The 20,941-nt window shown below is 53.1% G+C and overlaps 1 protein-coding gene across 2 annotated transcripts in view; it reads left to right on the top strand.

Moving 5' to 3' along the window:
- JDP2 (Jun dimerization protein 2) overlaps positions 1-20,941 on the top strand; it is a 38,314-nt gene that overhangs the window by 11,816 nt on the left and 5,557 nt on the right. Inside the window, exons 3-4 of one of the 2 annotated variants that reach the window (XM_080807520.1) lie at positions 4,583-4,720; positions 18,209-18,313. In XM_080807520.1, coding sequence (XP_080663646.1) covers positions 4,583-4,720; positions 18,209-18,313 — 243 coding nt within the window. The remainder of the gene's footprint in view (positions 1-4,582; positions 4,721-18,208; positions 18,314-20,941) is intronic. The other variant, XM_080807521.1, reaches the window with a different exon arrangement.

Here is a 20,941-nt window from a genome sequence, read left to right as displayed (position 1 = left end):
GGGCAGACCTAAGGTTGGGGGAGGGTTATTCTTAGAGCAACGGAAAAATAAAGGAGGTGGGGAGAGAAACTTGCCACTGGAGAACCTTCTGTCCCGACGATTTCTTTGCACATGGCAAACTGCCTTTGGAGGGTTTTTCACGTTGGCATTTTAGACTAGTAGACGTTTCTTGAGGGATAGTGAGATACTAGCTCACAACTATTAAGCATTTAAGTTGCACCGGGCCCTGTGCTAAGTACTGAACGTATGATCTTGCCGATTCCTCATTCCCCGATCCTGGCGATTGGGTTCACCCTGTTTGAAGGTGGAGGAATTTGAGGTCCAGGCAGGAAGAGATGGAGACACCCAGGATCATACCGCTGGAGAGTGGCGGAGCTGGGGCTGTCTGAGGCGCTGTTGCAGCTGCTGGAGAGGGGGCCCGGGCTGGGTGCGGTGCTAGGCGCTCTTTGTCAAGAGTGTCAAGGAAGGGGTACCTGGGTGGCTCCATGGGTTAAGCCTCTGCCTTCCGCTGGGGTCATGATCTCAGGGTCCTGGGATCGAGCCCCTCATCGGGCTCTCTGCTCAGCGGGGAGCCTGCTTCCCCCTCTCTCTCTGCCTGCCTCTCTGCCTCCTTGTGATCTCTGTCTGTCAAATAAATTTTAAAAATCTTAAAAAAAAAAATAAAGAGTGTCGTGGAACCCTTAGAAGTGACTGTTACCGTGATGGTGGTTTGTGCCCGCATGACAGATGAGGTCCAATGCCATGCAGCTGGGAAGTCAGCCCTGCGGTCGGACTTTATAGAGCCAGAGTGTTAACCTTAGACTGTGCTGCCCTCCCCCGCCCCACGGCTCTCTACATCCTTACACGTGTCTAATCAGCCCGCTGTCAGGCTGGGGAGGCCAGATGAACCCAGCCCCCGCCACGCTCCATCATTCTGAATGCACAGCCCTGTTAGTGCTGAACCCTGCACTTCTGGAGCCTTGTTGTCCCCCAGGCCCCGGAGAGAGAGCTGGCCGAGCTGGCCGGCGGGCGGTCTGCCTTGCAGAGGCCAGTGGTCTCTTGGGCCGTGGCCAAACACACAAAGCATTTCGGTAAAGGAACATCGGAGGAATTAAGTTAAACGACAGGTTTTGTAAATGATAGAGTGCTTTGTGCTGATGTTGTTATTATTATGTGGTTGACACTTGAATTGTTTTGTGCCGAGAGCTTGGCTGCAGTCTGCTGGTCCAGCAGATAGTGCTAAGCAACTACTGTGTGCTTGGCCCTGTGCCAGGCACTGGGAACTGAACCATAAACAAAGTGGAGGAAGCCCCCTTCTCTTGGAGCTGTACATCAGAGTCGGGGGCACCCAGAAATGCAAATAGGCGAAGTAGTGTGTGATGTAAAAGGTCAGGTCGTGGTCAGTATTGTGAGGACAAATTCAGCCGAGCAAGCACATGGAGAATGGCCAGAGGGCTCGTTTGGATGGCTGGCCGGGGATTCTGGAGATGTCATATTCTGGGGGATGGGATTTCTAGAGTTGATGCTTCTCCCTAGCCTCTTTGTTCTTCTTGCCTTTCCAACAGTCCTTTTCAAGACAGCTGTGCTCTCTAGCTTTCTGCAGAGTTGTCTTCTCTGGCATTTCATTCTGTAGCCCCTTCCAGCCGGACTCCTCAGCCAACCAGCCCCTATTGGCCTGAAGATCTTAGCCCTCCCCAGGGCATCTCTGAGTGGGCCGCTGGGCCCACACCCTGCCTCTGTGCCTGGAATGCATTTCCAGCAGGGACAGCGGGAGACCAGAAGCCCCGCCCTTGCACACATGAGGGCACACACACACACTTAAGCTGCTAGAGGGGACCCCTCACCTTCTGGTCCACTCTGCAGGGCCCTGGAGGACATTCAAGTTCAATGGGGTTTGGACTGGATGACCTTTTAGGAAAGAGGCTGCAAACTGTCATTCCATGGGCAAGAGTCAGCCTACGGATGAATCTCATTTGGCCCTGACTGTGTGGTTTTCTTTCTTGCCTTTTTTTTTTTTTTTAAATTGAATGTGTTGTTAGATTTAAAAGCCAGGAAATGTGGACTTTCTGGCTCCTTTAAAACAAACCCAGAATATCTGGTCAGTCCAGGCCCACACCCTCATAAGCACCAAGAAGCTAGAACTGAGTAGCAAATGCTCACTGTATTAGCACAAGCCTTTAGTTTGCCACAGTCTCCACTACTCCCTGTTGCCTTCCACACAGCCTGCTTTTGAGTGTGTGTCCTGTGTGTAGGCCCCAAAGACGGGGATGACATCTTACATTTCCTTTCATTTCCACCACATTGTGTGCAGTCCCTTGCACAGATCATATGTTTGATACGTGCTTGTTGGTTTAAATGTTAATTAACTATGTCAACTTAGCAAGTCCCTAAAACTTTCTACCTCTTGATTGCTGTATCTCTCAGTTCTTATCTCCAAGCATTGTCCATTTGTTTTTTATTCCTGGACTTTAGGGATTTTAGGCAGAAAAGAAAGGAAGAAGGAAAGAAAGAAAGAAAGGAAGAAAGAAAATCATGAAAATCAAACCAACTGTTTCTAAAACTTAGCTAATCATCAAAACTGCTTGCGAAACTTGATTAATGCAGATTCCCAGGCCTGATCGTCGGCCCATGGACTCAGAAGCTATGAGAGCAGAGTCCACGGAATCTGTATATTTAGTAGGTTCAGAGATTCCTCAGCTACACTTGGGGACCTTTTACTGTTTATACCTCTCCTTGGGCTCTTCTGATCTTTGTCTGGGGGCATTCCGAGGGCTTCACCTTGAGGAATCAGGGTGCGCATCCCCTCCTGGGCTGTCTTTCCAGCACACCTTCCACGTGGAGACTGGGTCCGTGTCCTTGTCATTCTCAGAGCAGGAAAGACTTGGCCGTTTGTGAATTTCACACTGGTCATTTCCCAACTTCTGCCAGGGGCCCCCCAAAAACACTTTGGGGCTGTTCACCACTGATGAAGTATGAATCTGAGTCTGTGGGCTACTGGGTGGTCTTGGAAGTTGCACTCATCCTCTGCCACAGGTGGTCATCCCAGAGTTGGTGCACCAAACTGTTCGCCCGTGTTTAGCCTGAGCATGTACAGAGTTACCCCAAATCATCTGATGTGCTGGGTAAACGTTGGCGTAAGCACGCTTGTGTTTTTAGTGATTTAAAACATAAAAGCAGCCCACTGACATTTTTTAGCAAGCTCTGCATAATTGGTTTTTAATTTGTGGCTCTTTGAAATAGCATTGGCCGTCTTCCCCCTGACTCAGACACTTTTTCTGTCTCATACTTGTTTGGCAGAGAGATCCAATCTGTCCCTTCTTGGAACAGGAATCTCCCAGCTCATCTTTGAAATCCTGACTTTCCGCTTTAGTTCCGTCGCTTTGTTAGCACGCTGTCAAGAGCCGTTAGCTTTTTTATTTCCTTTAATAGTTTCATTTGAGGGAGAGCGAGTGATCGCTAAAGGCCGCTCTGGATGTCTTTATCGTTGGCCCCCGTGTTACCGAGTACCCTTGGATGCAGGACCCCAAGCCTTCACAAGGGTTCTGAGGCTCTGGGTTCACCTCATCGGTTGGTCACAGCTGCTGTCGTTTGAGGGCAGTGTCCCTTGGAGAAATGGTGGTGGGGACATGGCTGCATCTGTGTGTCCTTAGAAATCAGACACCTCTGCAAAGTGCAGGGAGTCCTGTGCTGCCTTCTTAGAGTCTCTGCCTCAAGATGGGGGTAATCTTAGTACTCGCCCCTTGGGGCTACTTTTATGAGCAAATGAACGAATGCAGTTGGAGGGTCTCACGTAATGCCGGGCGCTCAGTAAGATATACAACAAACATAAGACAGGAATGTGCTTCACTTTTCCAAGGTGTTAATTATGCGAGTTAGTTTTTTTAATTGATTCCAACACTGTTCCTTGGGCTTTCATTTCTTTGAGGGTATTTTGCCCTTGGATGTGGTGAGTGGCCCGAATGTGTGGAGGTCCCAGGTGTCACGGGTGCAGGACACCATCCTGGCTTCCTAACCCGAGGGTCTGCTTCTGGAGCCTGGAAAGAGCTCCGGACTTGGGCTCAGGCTTCTGGGTTCGAAGTCTGGCTCCTTCGCTCACTCCCCATATGACCTTGGACAGGTCGGCTGTCTTGTTGAACATCAGTTTCTTTCTCTATAAAAAGAGGAAACTCATACTCACCAAATTGCATCATGAAGATTAATTGAGGCGCGGTGTAGAACGATGACCTTGACTCCAGCACAATATGATTGCAAATTGCCTCTTCTAGGGGCTGCGGCCCATGTGCAGTGAATCACACCACACGTTCTGACAGCGTTGGCCTTTCCAGTGTGTTGCACCTTTGACCTGGATTTCGGGGAAGCAAGCAGACCTTCCCGTGTCTGGTTGTTCATGCAAGTGTCACGCCCCCAGTTTTGGTTACCATCGCAAACTGTAAATGAGAAGGCCCTTTGACCCTCTCTTCTCCTAAGCTGCTTTGTGTGACCTTATCTTGTTTCCTGTGGTGTTAAGGTCATTGCTGGAGTCCCGTGAGCCATCAGTTTTTTTAGCAGCCGTACAAAGTGGCCTCTTCTGTTAAGGCTGGCCGTCTTTCTTTGGTGTCCCCAGGTCCACTGGCAGCATGGACTCAGAGTTGGGAAACTGGGTCATCTCGCCGGTGAGCTCCGCTGGCTGAACAACGCTGGAGCCAGCCAAGCTGCTCTCCCTTCTACCACGTCCCCAAGACACAAGACCACTTGGCCTGAGGTTGGAGCTCTGAGACCTGGGACTTACAGGCAGATCTGGGCAGGCTGCGGAGGTGCTGGGAGTCAGGTCATGGGCTTCCTCTGGGTTTAGCAGCCCCTTGAGGCTGTGCACATTGTGCCCTGTGCTGGGGCTCTGTGTGTTCTGCTCAGTGGCTATGGCTGCAGGGTTCCCCCTCGCTAAGCGCGGTGCCGGTGCATGTTCTGGATGACAAGCTCCCACACAGTTTGGCTCCATAACCCTTCTTCCTGCCGCTCCCCACAGCCAGCACCAATAGAAAAACTTGGCTCTTTGGAGGCATTGTAGCAAAGCAGGACTGTTGCGTTGGAACAATTGGGCTCTGGAGAGGTTACTAGGCACTTGAACTTCAGTTTCTGCCTTTGGATAAATGGGGGAGACAGACCCCTGTCTCACACCAGATGCAAAAATTAGCTCAAAATGGATCTAAGACTTAATATAAGAGCTAAAACTATAAAACTCTTAGAAGAAAACAGCCGTTAATCTTTGTGAGCTTGGATTAGGCAATGATTCCTTAGGTAGGACACCAAACTACAAGCAACAAAATAAAAAATAGGTACATCTGACATCATCAAAATTAAAAACTTTTGTGCTTCAAGGGACATAAAGTAAAAAGATAGCCCACAGAACGAGAGCAAAGTTTTGCACATTAAAGATCTGATAAGGGTCTCGTATATAGAATATGTAAAGAGCGATTACAACTCAATAATAAAAATGGGTGATGTGCATTTCTCCAGAGAAGATACATGAATGGCTAAGAAGCACAAGAAAAGATGCTCAACGTCATTAGCCATCAAAGAAATCAAAACCACTGAGAGACCACTTCACATCCACTAGGATGACTATACTAAAACAAAAAAATTGTAACAAATATTAGTGACCCTTTGGAGAAGTTGTAATCCTCATACTCTGCTGGTGGGAACATAAAATGGTGCAACCACTTCAGAAAATAGTTCTCAAAAATTCCACTCCTAGATAGGTACCCAATAGAAAGAAGCAGATGTCCATGCAAAAACTTGTACATGAATGTTCATAGCAGTATTATTCACAATATTTCAAAAGTGGAGACGACCCAAATGTCCATAAGTGGAAGAACAGATTAAAAAAATATGATCTACCCGTACAGTGGACTATCACTTGGTCATGAAAAGGAATAAAATATGGATACTTGCTACAACATGGATGAACTTGAGAACAATTACATTTAGTGGAAGAATCCAGTCACAGAGAACCACGTGCTGCAAGATTCCATTGATAGGAAATGTCCAGAATAGGCAAATCCATAGAGATGGCAAGGAGAACCATCCCTGGGGCCTGGCGCTGGGGGAGATGGGAGAGGTGGGGAGCGGCTGGTAAGGAGCATGGGGTTTCTTTTGGAGTTCATGAAAATGCTCTGACATTTATGGTGGTGATAGTCACACAACTTTGTGAATATACTGAAAGCCATCAAGTTGTGGACTTCAAGAGGGCAAATTGGTGGATTTTATCTCAATAAAGCTGCTTTTAAAATGAGGAAAGGTAATATCTATGTCACATAGGTGTGGGGCAGATTCGAAGACATAATCATGTAAATGGCCTGACATGTATCCGGGCTCCAGAATTCGTAGCTATAGTGATTAAAACCCCCTCTTAAGCCAACAGCAGTGAAAAAACCAGGATCTTGTTAGGGGCATTTTCTCCTCTTTTCCTTTTTATTGCTAGGGGCCATCCAGAAGCAACGAGAGGAATCTGGCAGGATTTTGTATGGAACTTGGGAGGAAATATGGAGTAATCCTGGCTACTCATTAGAGTCCCCTGGAGAGTTTTTAAAAAATATATATATATTGACATGAATGGAGCCTAGAGACTGATTCAGTTGGTCTGGGTGGGGCCAGCAGGTGCTTGTAGCCTGTGGCCGTTGGTGGAAATCTCTGGTGCGATATAAACCGGCCCAGGTCTTTGAAGGAGTGAGGGCATCTGGGTTCAGGATAGAAGGCTCACGTGAGCAATGCACTTTATCGTTTGCAAACTGCTTTTGTAGACATCATCTCTTTTGATCTGTTTAACAACCGTACAGCGGGTGGGTGTTATTGGTGCCATTCGTTGTGAGAGAACTGAGATTTTGAGAGGTTAAGTCACTTTTAAAGCATAATTTTATTCTGTGCTTTTTAAAAATCAAGATCCACACACATGCTCATACCTATTAGTTATCAAATCTAACGCTTTGGGGAGCACCACGGGGGCGATGCCTGCTGCCAGGTTAATTGACTCTGTGTAGACTTCAGAACAGAGCTTTTCCTGCTACTCCTCTTTAACTGATGGGTGTGCAGGGCAAGCTGACACAGTGTGATTTACCTGTGTCCGTATTCACACACATGCCCCTGGTAATTACTGATCTGCGTGTGCAAGGAAACACGAGATGGGAATAACTTGGATCCTGAGGCTGTCAGAAATCTGTAGCTATTCCCCATGACCTCTGAGCGAAAGGCTTTACATCAATCACAACACACCTTATTGTTCTCACTGGATGACTACAGTAAGTCTGTGATACAATGTGAGCCCCTTAATAAAATACCGCCTGTGTCTGTTTAGTATAGTGTGGTATCATCTGAGCAAGAGACTTCTGCTGCCGAAACCAATCTGAAATCCACTGGCTCACATTGGTGCAACTCCAAGTGGGGTTTGCAGAGCAGTGGACCAGCATCCGGGAGCACGTTAAAAGTTCTTGGGTCTCACTCCGAGACTACTGAAGCAGCTGTTCTAGAAGGTGGAGTCCAGAAATCTGGGAGGAAACAAGCCCTCCGGGGCATTCTGATGCTCTCTGCAGGGTTTTTGTTTTGTTTTTTTAAGATTTTATTTATTTATTTGAGAGAGAGAGGGAGAGAGAGAGAGAGAGATTGAGAGAACGAGTGGGGGCCAGGGGAGGGGCAGAGGGAGAAGCAGACTCTCCACAGAGCAGGGAGTCGGACATGGGACACTATCCCAGGACCCCAGGATGATGACCTGAGTCGAAGGTGGACGCTTAACCCGCTGAGCCACCCAGGCGCCCTCTCTGCAGGTTTAGATGACCCTAGTATCCCTTGCAGCTCTGACTGACAATGATTTTCTCTGAGAATGCCTACGAGGGTCTAAGAACACGTTTTTCTCGACAGCGATCTCAAACTGTCTGGAGGGACCTGCACGCCATCATCTGTCCATTAATGTGTGCGGCACCTGACTTTGTGTGAGGCAGGGCTGCCTTCTGAGTTTGCAGACATTTCCAAACCAGTTATTTCCAGGTATCGAGAACCTCCCCGCTGCCAGCATTCACAGCCTAAGGGATTTCTGAATTAATGAAGCTGCAGAGTTTGTCAGTAGGCCGGCTGCTTTATAGTTTCAGAGGGAAGATCAGATAAGCTGTTCATCGCTGTACCTGGCTGGAGTTCTCAGGGCTTTGGTCTGAGAACCTGGGGCTGGGGGAGCTCTCTGGCTCCACCCCACCCCCACCCCCACCTCCACCTGCCTGCGTGCTGCAAAGCCCTTCCTTCCCCATCTCTCAACTTTTATTGCATCCATTTCCTTACATATATCACCCATGGTGAAACCCCCCCATCCTCCGGGCCAGGCATCCCTGGCTGTGAATTCATCTGGCCACGTCACCTGGGTGGGATTTTTATTAGCCAGAGTTCAGTACCCGCAAAATAGAGGTCGCCTGTTCTGCTCAGTGATTTGTCTGTTATCTATGCCTTATGCCTGAAAGAAATTGGCTGAAATCCGTGTTTTAGCTGCACACCCTGCATACAGATGAAACCGAACAGCATTGGTGGAGAATAATTAAGCCAAGGACCTTGATTTTCACCTTCATGATGAAAGACAAATGACTTCCAAGGCTTTAATGGGATGATGGTACTTGAAACGTTCTTCTACTTTGGTCAACTCGGGACTTTGAGAACAGCTCTGCTCATGAAAATTCTTTGCAACAACTGCATTTTCATTTAATTGTAGGTAGTCATTTTGCAGGAGCTCTTGTCTGTGTGTTTTTTTTTTTTTTTTTTGGTTTTTGGGTTGTTTTTTTTTTTTAACCCCAGTATAATCAAGGCATATTACATTGCTGTTGTTAAAGAATCGGTTTTAACTGTATTATTAACTCTTTTTGAGAACATTGATTTTCCCTGCCAGATATATTCTGCTCCTTACCAGTCTTTTGGGGGTGGGGAGAGTCTTGTGGGGACCACTGTTTCTCTCCCTTTCTCATCTTTTGAATCGAATGTCAATTGGGCAAGAAAATTGATTGATGGCCTCGTGGGAAACGAAACCTCACCAAACCATAAATATGAAACAGGCCCGAAATAGACGTATTTCAACAAAAGCCATCATTCTTCAAATAGCTCTTCTCCAGCAAAAGGTTTTCCTGGCAATCGTCAGCTCCTTTCTGTTCAGTGCTAGGCTCTCCGTCCCGGCCAAGGTGATTTTTCCTGTGTCTCCTGGCCCCTAGCTCCCTTTTGCAGGAACAGCGTTTGTACTTTTCTCCGCAGGACCATCCACAAATGGGTGTCACCCTGCCCAGCTGGCTTGTTCAGGCTTTGTTCCAAACACAATGCTGTCTTTTCTTAGCAGTGGAAACGGGCTGTTCTCCCTGCTTTCTGAGAGAATGGCCCTTCCCTATTCTGCTCATAGAAACCAGCCCCAAGCCTCAGCAGCTTATTGTTTTCCGGGTTCTCTTAACCCAGGAGAAGGTTCTTACTGAGGACAGGGGGCTGGGAGGGCCAAGGTCAGGGGGATGCTTTGTCTTGCTGAGATGTGAGGAGACTGAGAAGTCAGTTCAGTTGGGATTGATCCCCCCACCCAGCCCTAAACGCCCCCCCCCCCCCCGTGGGCTCTGATGCCCCAACAGTGGCAGCAGCGTCAGGCTTTCAGTACAAAAAGAAAGCGTTCCCTCCCTCTAGAAGGGGTTTAGGAAGCGGTGGTGTTCGGATTGGTCCTGCCACCGTCTGACCGGGGGACGGAGGTGGACTTCCTCGCCTTCTTTGAACTTGAGCTTCCTGGCCTGTGGGTGCCGCAGGGTGCTAGGATCTCTAGGTCTGCTCAGTTCCGGAACCTCAGGATGAGGCTTACTTTACAGCCCCGCCACTCCCCGCCACTTCCTGTGGACGCCGAGTGCGCTGAGCGGGTGCCTACCCACCTGCGCTTGCAGCCAGCGGAGCCGAGTGAGTCATCCTGGCAGGTGGAGGCCTTGGCCCTGGCAGCTCTTGCTCACTCGGAGCCTTCACCTGGTGGCTGGCTGGGCTGGTTTGATGCTTTGAGTGAGCCCGGCACCCACCATGTGGATTTGCTCCTAGGTGGGTGTGTTTGACGTAGCCTGGCCGTGGGGGCATCCGGGCTGAAGTGGAGAGGGCACAGAATGGGCGTGAGGAGTCTCGCCCAGGTCACCAGCTCTGTGGATCAGGCCTCCTTTTAGCAAACATTTAGTGAGCACTCCCGGTGGCCACGAATGCAGCAAAGTGCAGAACACACAGAAAGCCAACGAGACACGTGTTCTGCTCTCACAGAACTCCCAGTTTCGTGGAGGGGGCAGAAACTAAGGTCACAATACAGCACGACAGGGGCCAGGATAAGCTCAGAGTTCTATGGGAGCCCAGAGCAAAAGGACACCTCCTCAGCCTGGAAGGGATGAGAACCAAGGAGGGCTTCCTGTAGGTGGTGGTGCTTGAGCTGAATGTACAGGGCGAGAGGAAGCCAAGGAGACAGCAAAGGCATGTGGCCTACTGAGTGTGGGGTATGGAGAGGGTCAGGGCTGCAGCAACATGGAGGGTGGGGGGACAGATGGGAGCTGAGACCAGAGTTCATGAGGCCAAGTCAAAGCCTCCCTTACTTGACACATTAAAGAGCTTGAGCTCTATCCTGAGGGTAATGAGGACCCAAGACCGGTAACTGGATCAGATTTGCATTCTCGAAAGATTCCCCTCCGGTGGCTGGGAGGGAGGATGGCTGTGCAGGGTCAGGAGGCCTCTTAGGAGGTCGAGGAGAGAGAGGGGGAAGGCAGGCCTGGAAAGTGGCAATGGGGAAAAGGAGGATTCAGGATGTAGAATGGGACGGCCTGGGTAGCCAAAACTGGACATAAAGAGAAGGACACATGAGTGAGCGGGGAGGCCTGAATGTCTCAGTCCAGTGAGCATGTAGGCCACGGTGCCAGCCTGGGGCAGAGAGTAGACAGGAAGTAGCTAATCAAGGATAAAGACTTTGAGGGGCTGAGGGACATCCAGATTGAACACCCAGACTAGCAGCTGGATGTTTCAGCGTGATGCCAGAGATCTGGTTGGCATTTGTACATAGATGGTGGTCGAAAGCACAGTGATCCGTGGCTGGTGCACGTGGAGTGAGAAAAGCCACAGGCCAGGGGTGGGACCCTGGGAGACATCAGCCTGAAGGAGACAGGAAGAAGGTCCTGGCAAGGGACAGAAAAGGAGAGGCCAGAGAAGTAGAAGGGGGACAGACGAGGTCAGTGTTGTTCTTCCAGAGCACAGAGAATTCTAGAAAGAGGGAGTCAGGTGGAGCCAGAGGGCCCCCGGGGCAGGGGGTAGCTGAGCAAGCAGCGTCCTTTGGACTTGTCTGTGAGGACCCAGGCTCTACCCACGAGCGTGAGCCTTGGAGGAATACACTCCCTTCTCTGGGACTCAGTTTTCACATCTATAAAATGCAGGGGTTGGCTTAGGGGTTTCCCCTTTCTGGCTCTAAGAGTCTGTGAAGTGACTATTTCTGAAACTTTTTAAAAGGGAAAAGGTGTCTTCCCACATCCTCCTCCCTCTTCCCTCAGTCAGACCTATACTGTTCTTGAAGGTTGGGTGAGTAAAAACCCGGGGACGTCAGAGCTGGCTGCCACCTGCGGGAGCTTTGACTCCAGCCCACAGTCAGAAGGCAGTGTGACGTCATGGATTCGGAGCCCTGTCTGCTCCTGGCTTGGCAACCTTGGGCTGACACTTAGCCTTGTTTCCTCACCTGTGAGATGATGCCCCTAAAGCCCCCCTTGTAAAGAAAGGTGTCTGAAGGTTAGCGAGAAGTAGGCGATATTGTGTTTATTAAAGATGAGCCAGAGGACGGGAGACATAAATTGATTGGCCCACAGTCATGGAGTGGGACATCTCGGTGACTAGAAACAGGTGTCTGAGGACCCACCCTGCCGGGGTCTGTCCCCTGCTGGGGGTCCTTAAGTCAGCTGCCCACACAAGTTCAGCCCTCAAAGTGTTCTTTTCAAGATGGAATTTGTTGCCAACTTTGAAAACTGGAAGATTTTACTTAAAAACTCATATTTTCAGCAAGCGTTGAAAACTTGAAAGATCTGTCCATGCTGAGCCCATGCGACCGGTGTGGGACCAGCTGGGTTGTTCCTGTCTGCAGACCCCAGCCCCATCCAGCCCTCCTCCCTCACTAATGGTTCCTTGCTTGGCCCCTGGAGGTGACTTGAGTTTGCAACTCGAGCCTTAGACTGACCATTTGGCTTGAATTTTCTCTTACGACCCTGCCCAGGATTTCACAGCTGACGTCCAGACTACAGCCGTTGAGAGAGGGGGAGGCTTGCTGGAGAAGACAGGAGAGGAGGGCAGAAGGTTTCCAGCGGCTCGGGCCCTGGAGAGATGCTGATGGGAAGGGGGGCTTGGCCCCTGCGGGGTGGGGGTGGTGGGGTCAGCCAGGGTGTTGGACGGAGGCCCCCGGGGTTTCCTCATTCCTCCCCCGGGGAGGAGGAATTGTGGAGGAGGAGGGCTGTGGGCCTGGCCCTACTGGCTTGCAAAGGTTTTGCCCCTGAACTGCCCTGCTTTGTGTGTGGATGCGTGGCTGGACAGGGGAGTGGCGAGGAACCGCAGCCCGGGCTCGGAGCAGCCGTGTTTATGTGGGGGAATGTCTGGTATGTTTGGTATTTGGGTGTTTACTTCCCAGGGTGCTCGTGGGTCCCTGGTGTTGAAATGTGGCTCCTCCGTGCCGTGTGGCTCCTGTTGGGGGGGGACCCTAGTGGGCCCGGCCGGGGCTCGACGTGGAGGCTGTAGGGCTGCTCCAGACAGCTTGTGTGCCTTGAAGCACCCCCCAGCCTCCCTCCACGTCCCCACCCCTCGGGTCTCCTGTGCCAGATTCCACCACATGGAGGGGTGGGTGTGCCCCAGGCTGTGCCAGCACTGCCTCCCTACCTCACCTGGGAAGGCAGGCCCGAGATCTGGCACGTGGCGGACACTTCCTGTGTCCCAGGCCCTGGACTGGAACTCAGTCCTTGTTACACGCTTGGGGTGTAGTGCTCAGTGCTTTCCTTGCACGGGGGAGACCCAGAGGCTCAGAGAGGCCACGTCTGGGCTCAAGTCTGGGCTCCAGACTTGCCCAGGAGCACACAGGCCTCGGAGGCCCTGAAGGCCGGGCTGACTGCCCTGATGCCCTGAGTCTCCACTCGGCCTGCTTCTCTCTGTCCGTGCTATGGTTCCTAGCGCACGACACGGCCTCTCAGACCTCCAGCCCTCTGGCGAGTGCTGGGGGCTTGTTCTGGGTCCCCCCGCCCTGATCCTGCTTGTCCCCTGCGTGACTGCTCTCGCCTTCATTGCTCCGTCCGTGGGAGAGCGGCCATGTGTCCGGTGCTCCGGGTTACACAGCGTCATCGCTCTTTCTCGTCCTATCTCTTTGTGGGCCCTGCCAGATATATTTTTGGAAATGCTTATGAAATATCAGAATTCAAAATCAAGTCTGGGCGAAGGTTGCCACCACGTGAAAGCCACATGGCCTGAGAGAGGGGAGTGGAGGGGGGCCCCTCCTCAAAGCCAGTCAGCTTGGACGGGACCCATCCAGCGTTCCTTGTGCAATGAATTATATTTATTTTAAAAGACCCAAATCGGAAAGAGAACAACATAGTCATGGCCCTCAGAGCCGGAAGTTTTACCGTCCGGTCTCCAGCGGAGTAGAGCTGGACAGGGGGAGTAGAAAGGACAGGGGGGCCGTGACGAGACCACCAGTCCTTCAAAGAGCAGGAGGCGCCCTGAGGGCCTTTGGGCCCTGAGGCCGAAAGGCCTGGATTTGAAGCCGTCCCTGCCCCTCAGGCAGCCTTGATATCTTTGTTTTCTCATCTGTAAAAACGGGGAGGGTAACAGGACTGTCCTAGATGGTCTCCTGAGACCCATTAGCCTACTGGGACTTCCAGGCCCAAGGATTTGATGCCTGCTGAGGTGACCCACCTCTGTTTGCTCAAGTCCTTCTGCATCCCAGCTCTGCCATATTCTCAGTGTTCTAGAAGCATGGCTCCTGGGTAGCAGTGATTCCCACCACCACCACCCCCCCCCGAATCCCTGGGGGACACCTTCTGCTCCTCCATTATCATCTGGCATCACCTGATTTCCTAAGGAAGAGACCCTGGTGTCCCAGAGGCGAAAACCTTCTCAAACTCCCTCCAGGCCACAGGAGGAATTTTTCAGCATAGTTTCAGGGGTATGCATCAGGGACCCAAGCGGCAGGACCCAAGGGCCCCTCCAGGGGTGGAATCCAGAGGATTCTCCGCATGTGCTTTCTGTCTGTCCTCTCGGCCTGAATGAACCGCCGACCTCTGTTCATGCCTCTGTGTTCCTCTTTCTAAAGGCTCTGCCTCTTTGTCTCTGGGTTTCTCTCTTTCCTCTCCATCTCTGTCGTCACCTTCTCTGTCTGGAGCTCCCTCTCTCTCTCTCTCAGGGCCTGGACGGGGTGAGGCAAACAGGATACCCTGCAAGAGGCCGTTGAAGGAGGCAGTCAGTCTCGGGTGCCGGCCCTGGGCCTGCGTGAGCTCGAGAATGAGCGCCTCCTTCTCTGTGTGTCCTGGGCGCCTCCCTGGCCGCACTGGGGGGGGCTGGCTCTGCTTTCCTCTCTGTCACCCACTCCCTCTTTTAATCTCCCTGATGCTCCTCTCTGGCTGAGCGTTTGTTACTGTCCCGGCACAGGGTGTCTGGTTTCTGCTCGTCTCCGAACATCAGCGGCCTGGTCTTTCTGCTTCTCAGGGCCCGGGGCCGAAGCTGGCTGCCCCCCCAGCCCAGCAGCCCGATTTCAGATTTCCAGGAGTGAACGCAGCCCAGCTTGGTCAGCCGTTCACACCTCGTCCCGTCAGCCGTGGTCAGGGGCTCACGGCCCCCAGCCCCACAGCAGAGCTCTGCGGACGGCCTCTCTGAGGAGGCACTGCCTGGCAGGAGGACCCTCTCGGCCATGGGTCCCCGAGCCTGTCCCTCCAACGGGAGGTGTGGCACAGGGGTACCCCTCGCTTCTCACCCCAGAACACCAACAGCTTTGCCCTGGGCCTTCCTGGGAACTGGCGAGAGCCAGAGCTCACTTTGAGAAAAGGCACCCATCTCCTGGGTCTTTAAATGTGTTGAGTGTCCAGCTGCCTCCCTCTTAAATATTCTAGTAAATTCCAGCTGTATCTGCAGAAAACAAAATCGTCATGCCCCATTTTGGGGTTCCAGTTTTAGAGGGCTGAACTGTGAGTGGCGAGAACGCTGTCTGCTGCCTCACCCCCTCCCGGCCAACTGCCTGAGAGACCCTGGGGCACATGGGAGCAGCAGGAAGTAGCCTTGACCTGTGGGGAGGGAAGGCTGGGAGGAGGGTGGAGGCCGTGGCAGCAGCGCAGGGCGGTCTCCCTTCTGGCCCAGGCAGGGGACACAGAGTGCCCGTGGGGAAGAGAAGGCTGAGGGCACTGTCCAGCTCCCCTCTTATTTCTGGCAGGACTTCAGCTGCCGTTTTCCAAGTGTTCCCGGAGGGCTCTTGCAAAGCGGCGGGAGGATTTGGGGAAGACGCCGTGCGGTGTCAGTGGGGGAGGTGTGGTCGTGGGGCTTCGGGGCCATTTCTGGCCTTATTGGGAGATGTCAGCTGAGGGGGAGCAGGGATGCAGGAGAACCCTGGGGGGTGGGCTTGGAGGCTACTGGGGGGCCGTGGGACTTTAGCAGGGGTTAAGGTTCAGTGCCCAGCCCAGACTGTGTCAGGGCCTGTTCAGGATTTGTGCAGACCCGCCGTACACATCAGGTGCCTGCCCCAGATCGAGGCTCTGTGGTCCACGTGCTTCTGGGGAAGACAGGACTGAACCCTCAAGCTTTGCTGGCCTCCTGCAGGCAGACCAAAGAGGCCAAACCCTGGTGGAAAAGGCTCCTTACTAGCACCGGGGAAAAGCTTATGCAGAGACAAACACAGGCAATAAATCGCTTTTATAATTCTGGAATCCAAGCCTGTGCCGTCTTTGCCTGGCATCTTTTATTTCATTCATTCGACTATCATTTGCTGAGCCCGTATGAAGCGCCGTGTTCTGGCCAGGTGTTGGGGCTGCTCAGGTCCCCCATCCCCCAGCCTAGTGGGGAGGACAAATATGACGGGATGTGAGGGAGACTCTTACAGTGGGGTACTCAGTGCTGTGGCAGCACAAAGCAGTTAATTCTGTCTGGGGATTCAGAAGAGCCTTCCTGGGAGAGGTGACATTTGCTCTTGAAGGTCGAGTAAGAGTTCAAGGAGGAAAGGAAGGTCATCTCAGGAGGGCCCAGCTGGCCTGGAGAAGGGGGAGACATTTGGAGAGAGGGTGATGGCTGGAGGGGATGGATGAGGCTGGACAGGGAGGCTGGAGCAGCCCCCCATGTGGGCATCAGCCTGGGCCAGCTGAGCTCTTAAATGCCCAGCACTGAGCCCCTTCGAATCTGTGGCAGGAGCAGCTTCCGTTTGCGTCTGGCTCAGTGCAGGTTTGGGGTGGGGAGCGGGGTCTTAGAGGACAGAGCTTGTGTCTCCTGGGAAGTGGCTTCCCTGCCAGAACCCAGGCTTGCCCCGGCCCCGTGAGCCCCGCACTCTGCCCGGGTTGCACACATCACCTCGGCAGTTTGTGGGCAAACCCTCCCGGCCGAGGGGAGATTGCACGGCCAGCCACTTCCTCCAGTTCCTTCCCTCTGCCTGTCGTCACGGTTACCTCGGCGGTGCTGGGGGTGAGGTTGAGGTTGGGTGGAATCGATTTTGTCCGGGTTTCTATTTTCCCAGATGCAGGTCAGCCAAAGGGGCTGTCACTTCTGGTTCTGTTTCAAGGGAGGCCAAGGGGCTGGGAGGTGCTTGGGTGTGGCGGTGTTGACAAGGAACCTCTCCGGCCAGCCTCCCAGGAGGGGTGGGCGTGGGTCAGGGAAAAGCTCAGAGGTGGTGGAGAAGGAGAAAGGGCTGCCTCACCAGGGCCTGTGCCGACGGCCGTGGGTGCTGGTCTCCGGCCAGGCTCTGGGTCCTCAGCTCCTAGAGCATGCCGGGAGTGCACGGAGAGAGGCTGTTTATTTTCCTGGCCCAGAGCCCTGTGGGCTGAGACCTTGTTCCAGGCCTCAGGCTGCCAGATTCACCCCCACTGGCTCGAGAAGTGAGAGAGTTGGCAAGCCCAGAGCAATCCAACGACTTCTCTAGTGGCCTCTGACTCTAGGCTGTCCCCTGCCCAACTGGTCCCGTGTGTCCTCCAGATCCTCCTGGTGGCTAACAGGCAGCGAGAGGCACCGCATCCAACTGATCCTGATGGGGCTGTGTGGGGCCCGTGGTCAGTCAAGAGCAGGAAGGTTGAAGTCAGAGAAATCCGAGTTGAAATCCCAACTCTGCCATTTCTTAGTTGGACAGCCTTGGGCTTCAGTCCCACCAGCTGTAAAATGGGTCCGCAATAGGACCTTCCTCATTGATTGTGAGGCTAGCATGACCCGTGTGGGAAGCATTTAACAAAAAGGCATGGGAGAGCAGCTCTTGTAGTTATAACTAAGGAAACAACAGAACCTGAAACTTCCACTGACAGTCAGGGTTGGTGGGCTGTGAATTGCTACCTTCCCATTTAATGGGCCCTGTCTTATGCGTGGGGAACTTTCTAATGTGTCCCAGGGGAGAAGCAAGCCAAGCTGGAGATTTAGGAAGGCCCTCTGCTTGTGTCCAGTGCAGGGCACTCTGGGGAGCCCTGGGATCCTGGGGTACAACAGGTAGGTGTCAGGGGAGGAGTGTGCAGAAGACAGGAAAAGAGTCAGAGCTGGGTGAGGAGACTGGGGAATCTGTTTGAGAGCACCAGGAGGTAGATGGGAGCCTCTGGAAGGACCAGGAGGGAGGGTAGCCCGGGGAGGTGGAAGTACGTGGGAGTAGAATGTGAAATCTGCATTCATGCCCAAGGCATTTTTTAAAGGAAGTGCCTGGGAACCACTGGCCTGGAAAATAGTGCCCAGAAGGCTTGGGCTGGGCAGGAGACCTCTGTGTGAGTAGACTTGCCAGGCTCGGAGCCTCCTGAACTCTGGCAGAACCCGACAGCCCTGCCCTCCAGGGCCACTGACCCCTCCCAGGTTTGCCCACCTGCTCCAGAAGGATCCGTGGGCCGGCTAGGAGACGTTTCCATCCCACCAGCCGGGAAGCCGGCGGGCTGGCAGGCCGGGACGGCTCACTTTCTGCCGAGACGTGAGTTAGGAGGGGGACGGTCCGTCTGTCTGTGTGTGTCAGGAGGGACGCTGTCCTCCAGGCCTGCCTCCACGTCTGACCGGCGGCTCTGTGCCCTCACAGCTAGATGAAGAAGAGGAGCGGAGGAAAAGACGCCGGGAGAAGAACAAAGTGGCAGCAGCCCGATGCCGGAACAAGAAGAAGGAGCGGACGGAGTTTCTGCAGCGGGTGAGCGGGACAGGGGGGTTGGGGAGGGTGGGCTGGGGTGCCCGTCTCGTTCTTCAGAGCGAGCTTGTCACCAAAGCCTGCGGGATCGGGGTGGACCTGCTGGCATCTGTCCCCACGGCCGCTACCCCTCGGTTCTTCCCTGCCTCCCAGCCAGTGCCCCTTCCCCAACCCAAGTCAACCCAGGGCCACCGGCCTCAGATCCCACCCAGCCAGATCCCCGGAAGACCAGAGAAGCTGGGAGGAGCCAAGTCCCCTCTATGAGATCAGACCTGGTGCTGATTGACCCACATGGCCTAGGACGGTGCCTACTCATTTCGAAACCCTGGTGGCTGCCAAAGTCGTCTAGGGCGTATGCTAAAGATGAGGGCGACAACCGCTGAGCTGGGAGCAGTGTTCCTGGCACCTGGAGAGTCTCCTAGCACCAGAGAGGCACCTGGCACCCTGAGCTGCTGGGGGCTCTTCCAGCCCTGCATCTCATCTGGCTGGCCTCAGCCTCCCCCCCCCCCCACCAGGGGACCCCCAAACCTCTGCCCCCAGGAACCAGAGGTCAGCTCTGCACCTGCAAGACCACCAGAGGGGGTCGCCTCCCCCCACCCCCCGCCCAGGCCCTCAAAGCGGGTCCTGACCCTTTCGCGTGGACCATGCCAAGCAGGGTGTTTGTTCTCCATACTAGCCCCCGCCCCCCCAACCACAGAGTCTCAGCTGTTAGGCTTTTGCTATGTCTCAAAAATGATAGATGTCGGTGAAGGGACATGACCAGGAATGCTCATCAGTCCAGGCTGGTAGTCTCCAGCGTCCTACTCTGGATCGCTTGTTCATTACCATGTAATGATAGTAATACCAGTATCCGTGGGTCCGGCTCTGTTCTGTGGGATGCAGCAGGTAGCAGCCTTTGCTAACATTTGTAAGGTTGGGCAGTGTGCCGAGTCCTGTGAGTGTGTTATCTCTTCGTTGGCATGATAACTGTGTGAGGTCGGTGCCTTCATTATCGTCTCTCTACAGATGGGGGAACTAGGGCACGGTGAGGTTAAGTTACTTGCCCAGGACCCTCAGCAGCTGAGTGGTAGAACGGAGATTCAAGCCTGAGGCTACTTCAGAGCATTTGTTGTTAACACTCTGCTCTGCTAGCTGTAATTCATTCATGCATTCATTCATTCATCCGTGTGTTCGTTCTTTTTTTTTTTTTTAAGATTTTTATTTATTTGACAGACAGAGATCACAAGTAGGCAGAGAAGCAGGCAGAGAGAGAGGAGGAAGCAGGCTCCCTGCCGAGCAGAGATCCCGATGCAGGGCTCAATCCCAGGACCCCAGGATTGTGACTTGAGCCGAAGGCAGAGGCTTTAACCCACTGAGCCACCCAGGCGCCCCATCCGTGTGTTCATTCTTTCACTCAGTCGTTGATTCATTGACAGACATTTTTAGACATGTACTAAGTTCCCAGCACTGTGCCAGCTGCCATGGGGGACACATAGGAAGGAGCAGACATAGTCTCTCCTGTGGGAGCTGGAGACAGAAGGCTCACGTGACCTCGGTTTTCTCCGATGCTGAGGAATATATGGGTTTCTTCTCATGCTTGCAATAAGCAGAGAGAAAATCTGAGGTCACAGGTGTAGACAGCATGGGGCCATGTGTACACCAGCGGGCTGTGAGTATCTGGGATAGGCAAATGGCCATTGCATGTCGGAGTTAGACTCCAAGAGCTGGCAGCCTTCTTGGAAGAGATGGTGGACCAACACTAGGCTGGAAATTTTCAAGAAGCTTCCAAGGCACAGGTTTCCCACAGGCCGGAAGACGGATGGAGGGTCCCGCACCTCCTTTCCAGCCCTGAGTGCCTGGAGAGCTGGGCAGGGCATAGCAGGGAGTGGAGAAGTCTCACACCAGATGCCCGCCTTCCAGGGCTCGTCAGCCCGTTAGCAGGCAAGATATGCCAAGTGAACACACACTGGTGCAGTGAAGGGCGCCCGATGAATGCTGCTCGCTATCCTTCACGTTCTAGGAACATTTGCTGAGCACCTACTGTATGCAGACATCTCAGATGCCTCGTTTAATCTTATAACGTTCCAGTAAGATAAACATTGGTTATCCCCATTGTAGAGATTGACATAGAGCTCAGAAGAGGTCAAATTATTTTCCCAAAGTCACACTGCTGGCAAGTGTGTTGGAGCTGGAATTCATTTATCCCTTTGTTTATCCATCCATCCCTCCACCCCTGCCTCCAGCTCTCCATCCCTCCCTCCTCCCATGCAGTGTGTAGCGGGTACCCGCTGTGGAGCAGACAAGCAGGTGACATCTGCATGGGACAGCAGATGGGAGTGGGGACCGGTCATGCGCGCTGCGTCTGGTACTGGGCAAGCCGGGCGCGCTGACAGAACACGCCGCGAGGTCCTAGCCTAGCCTCCGCGGAGGAAAGACTGCTTATCGAGACATAAACGAGGCACAGGCGCTAACGAGATGAAGGATGGGGATGGAGGGGCTTAGCAGGAACAGTGCAAGCAAAGGCTAGAGGCAGGCGGTGTTTAAGGATGTGATTACGGAATTGAAAAACATGTCAGTGTACAATGTAGAGTACAGGGGGGAGAATGGAGGGACAGGCAGCTCCCGGTCCTCGCTACCCAGGGTGATCCTCTG

The sequence above is a fragment of the Martes martes genome (assembly GCF_963455335.1).
Source record: "Martes martes genome assembly, chromosome: 7".
Taxonomy (NCBI): Eukaryota; Metazoa; Chordata; class Mammalia; order Carnivora; family Mustelidae; genus Martes; species Martes martes.
The sequence above is the reverse complement of the archived record's forward strand: the minus strand, read 5'-3'. Positions and strand labels throughout refer to the sequence as shown.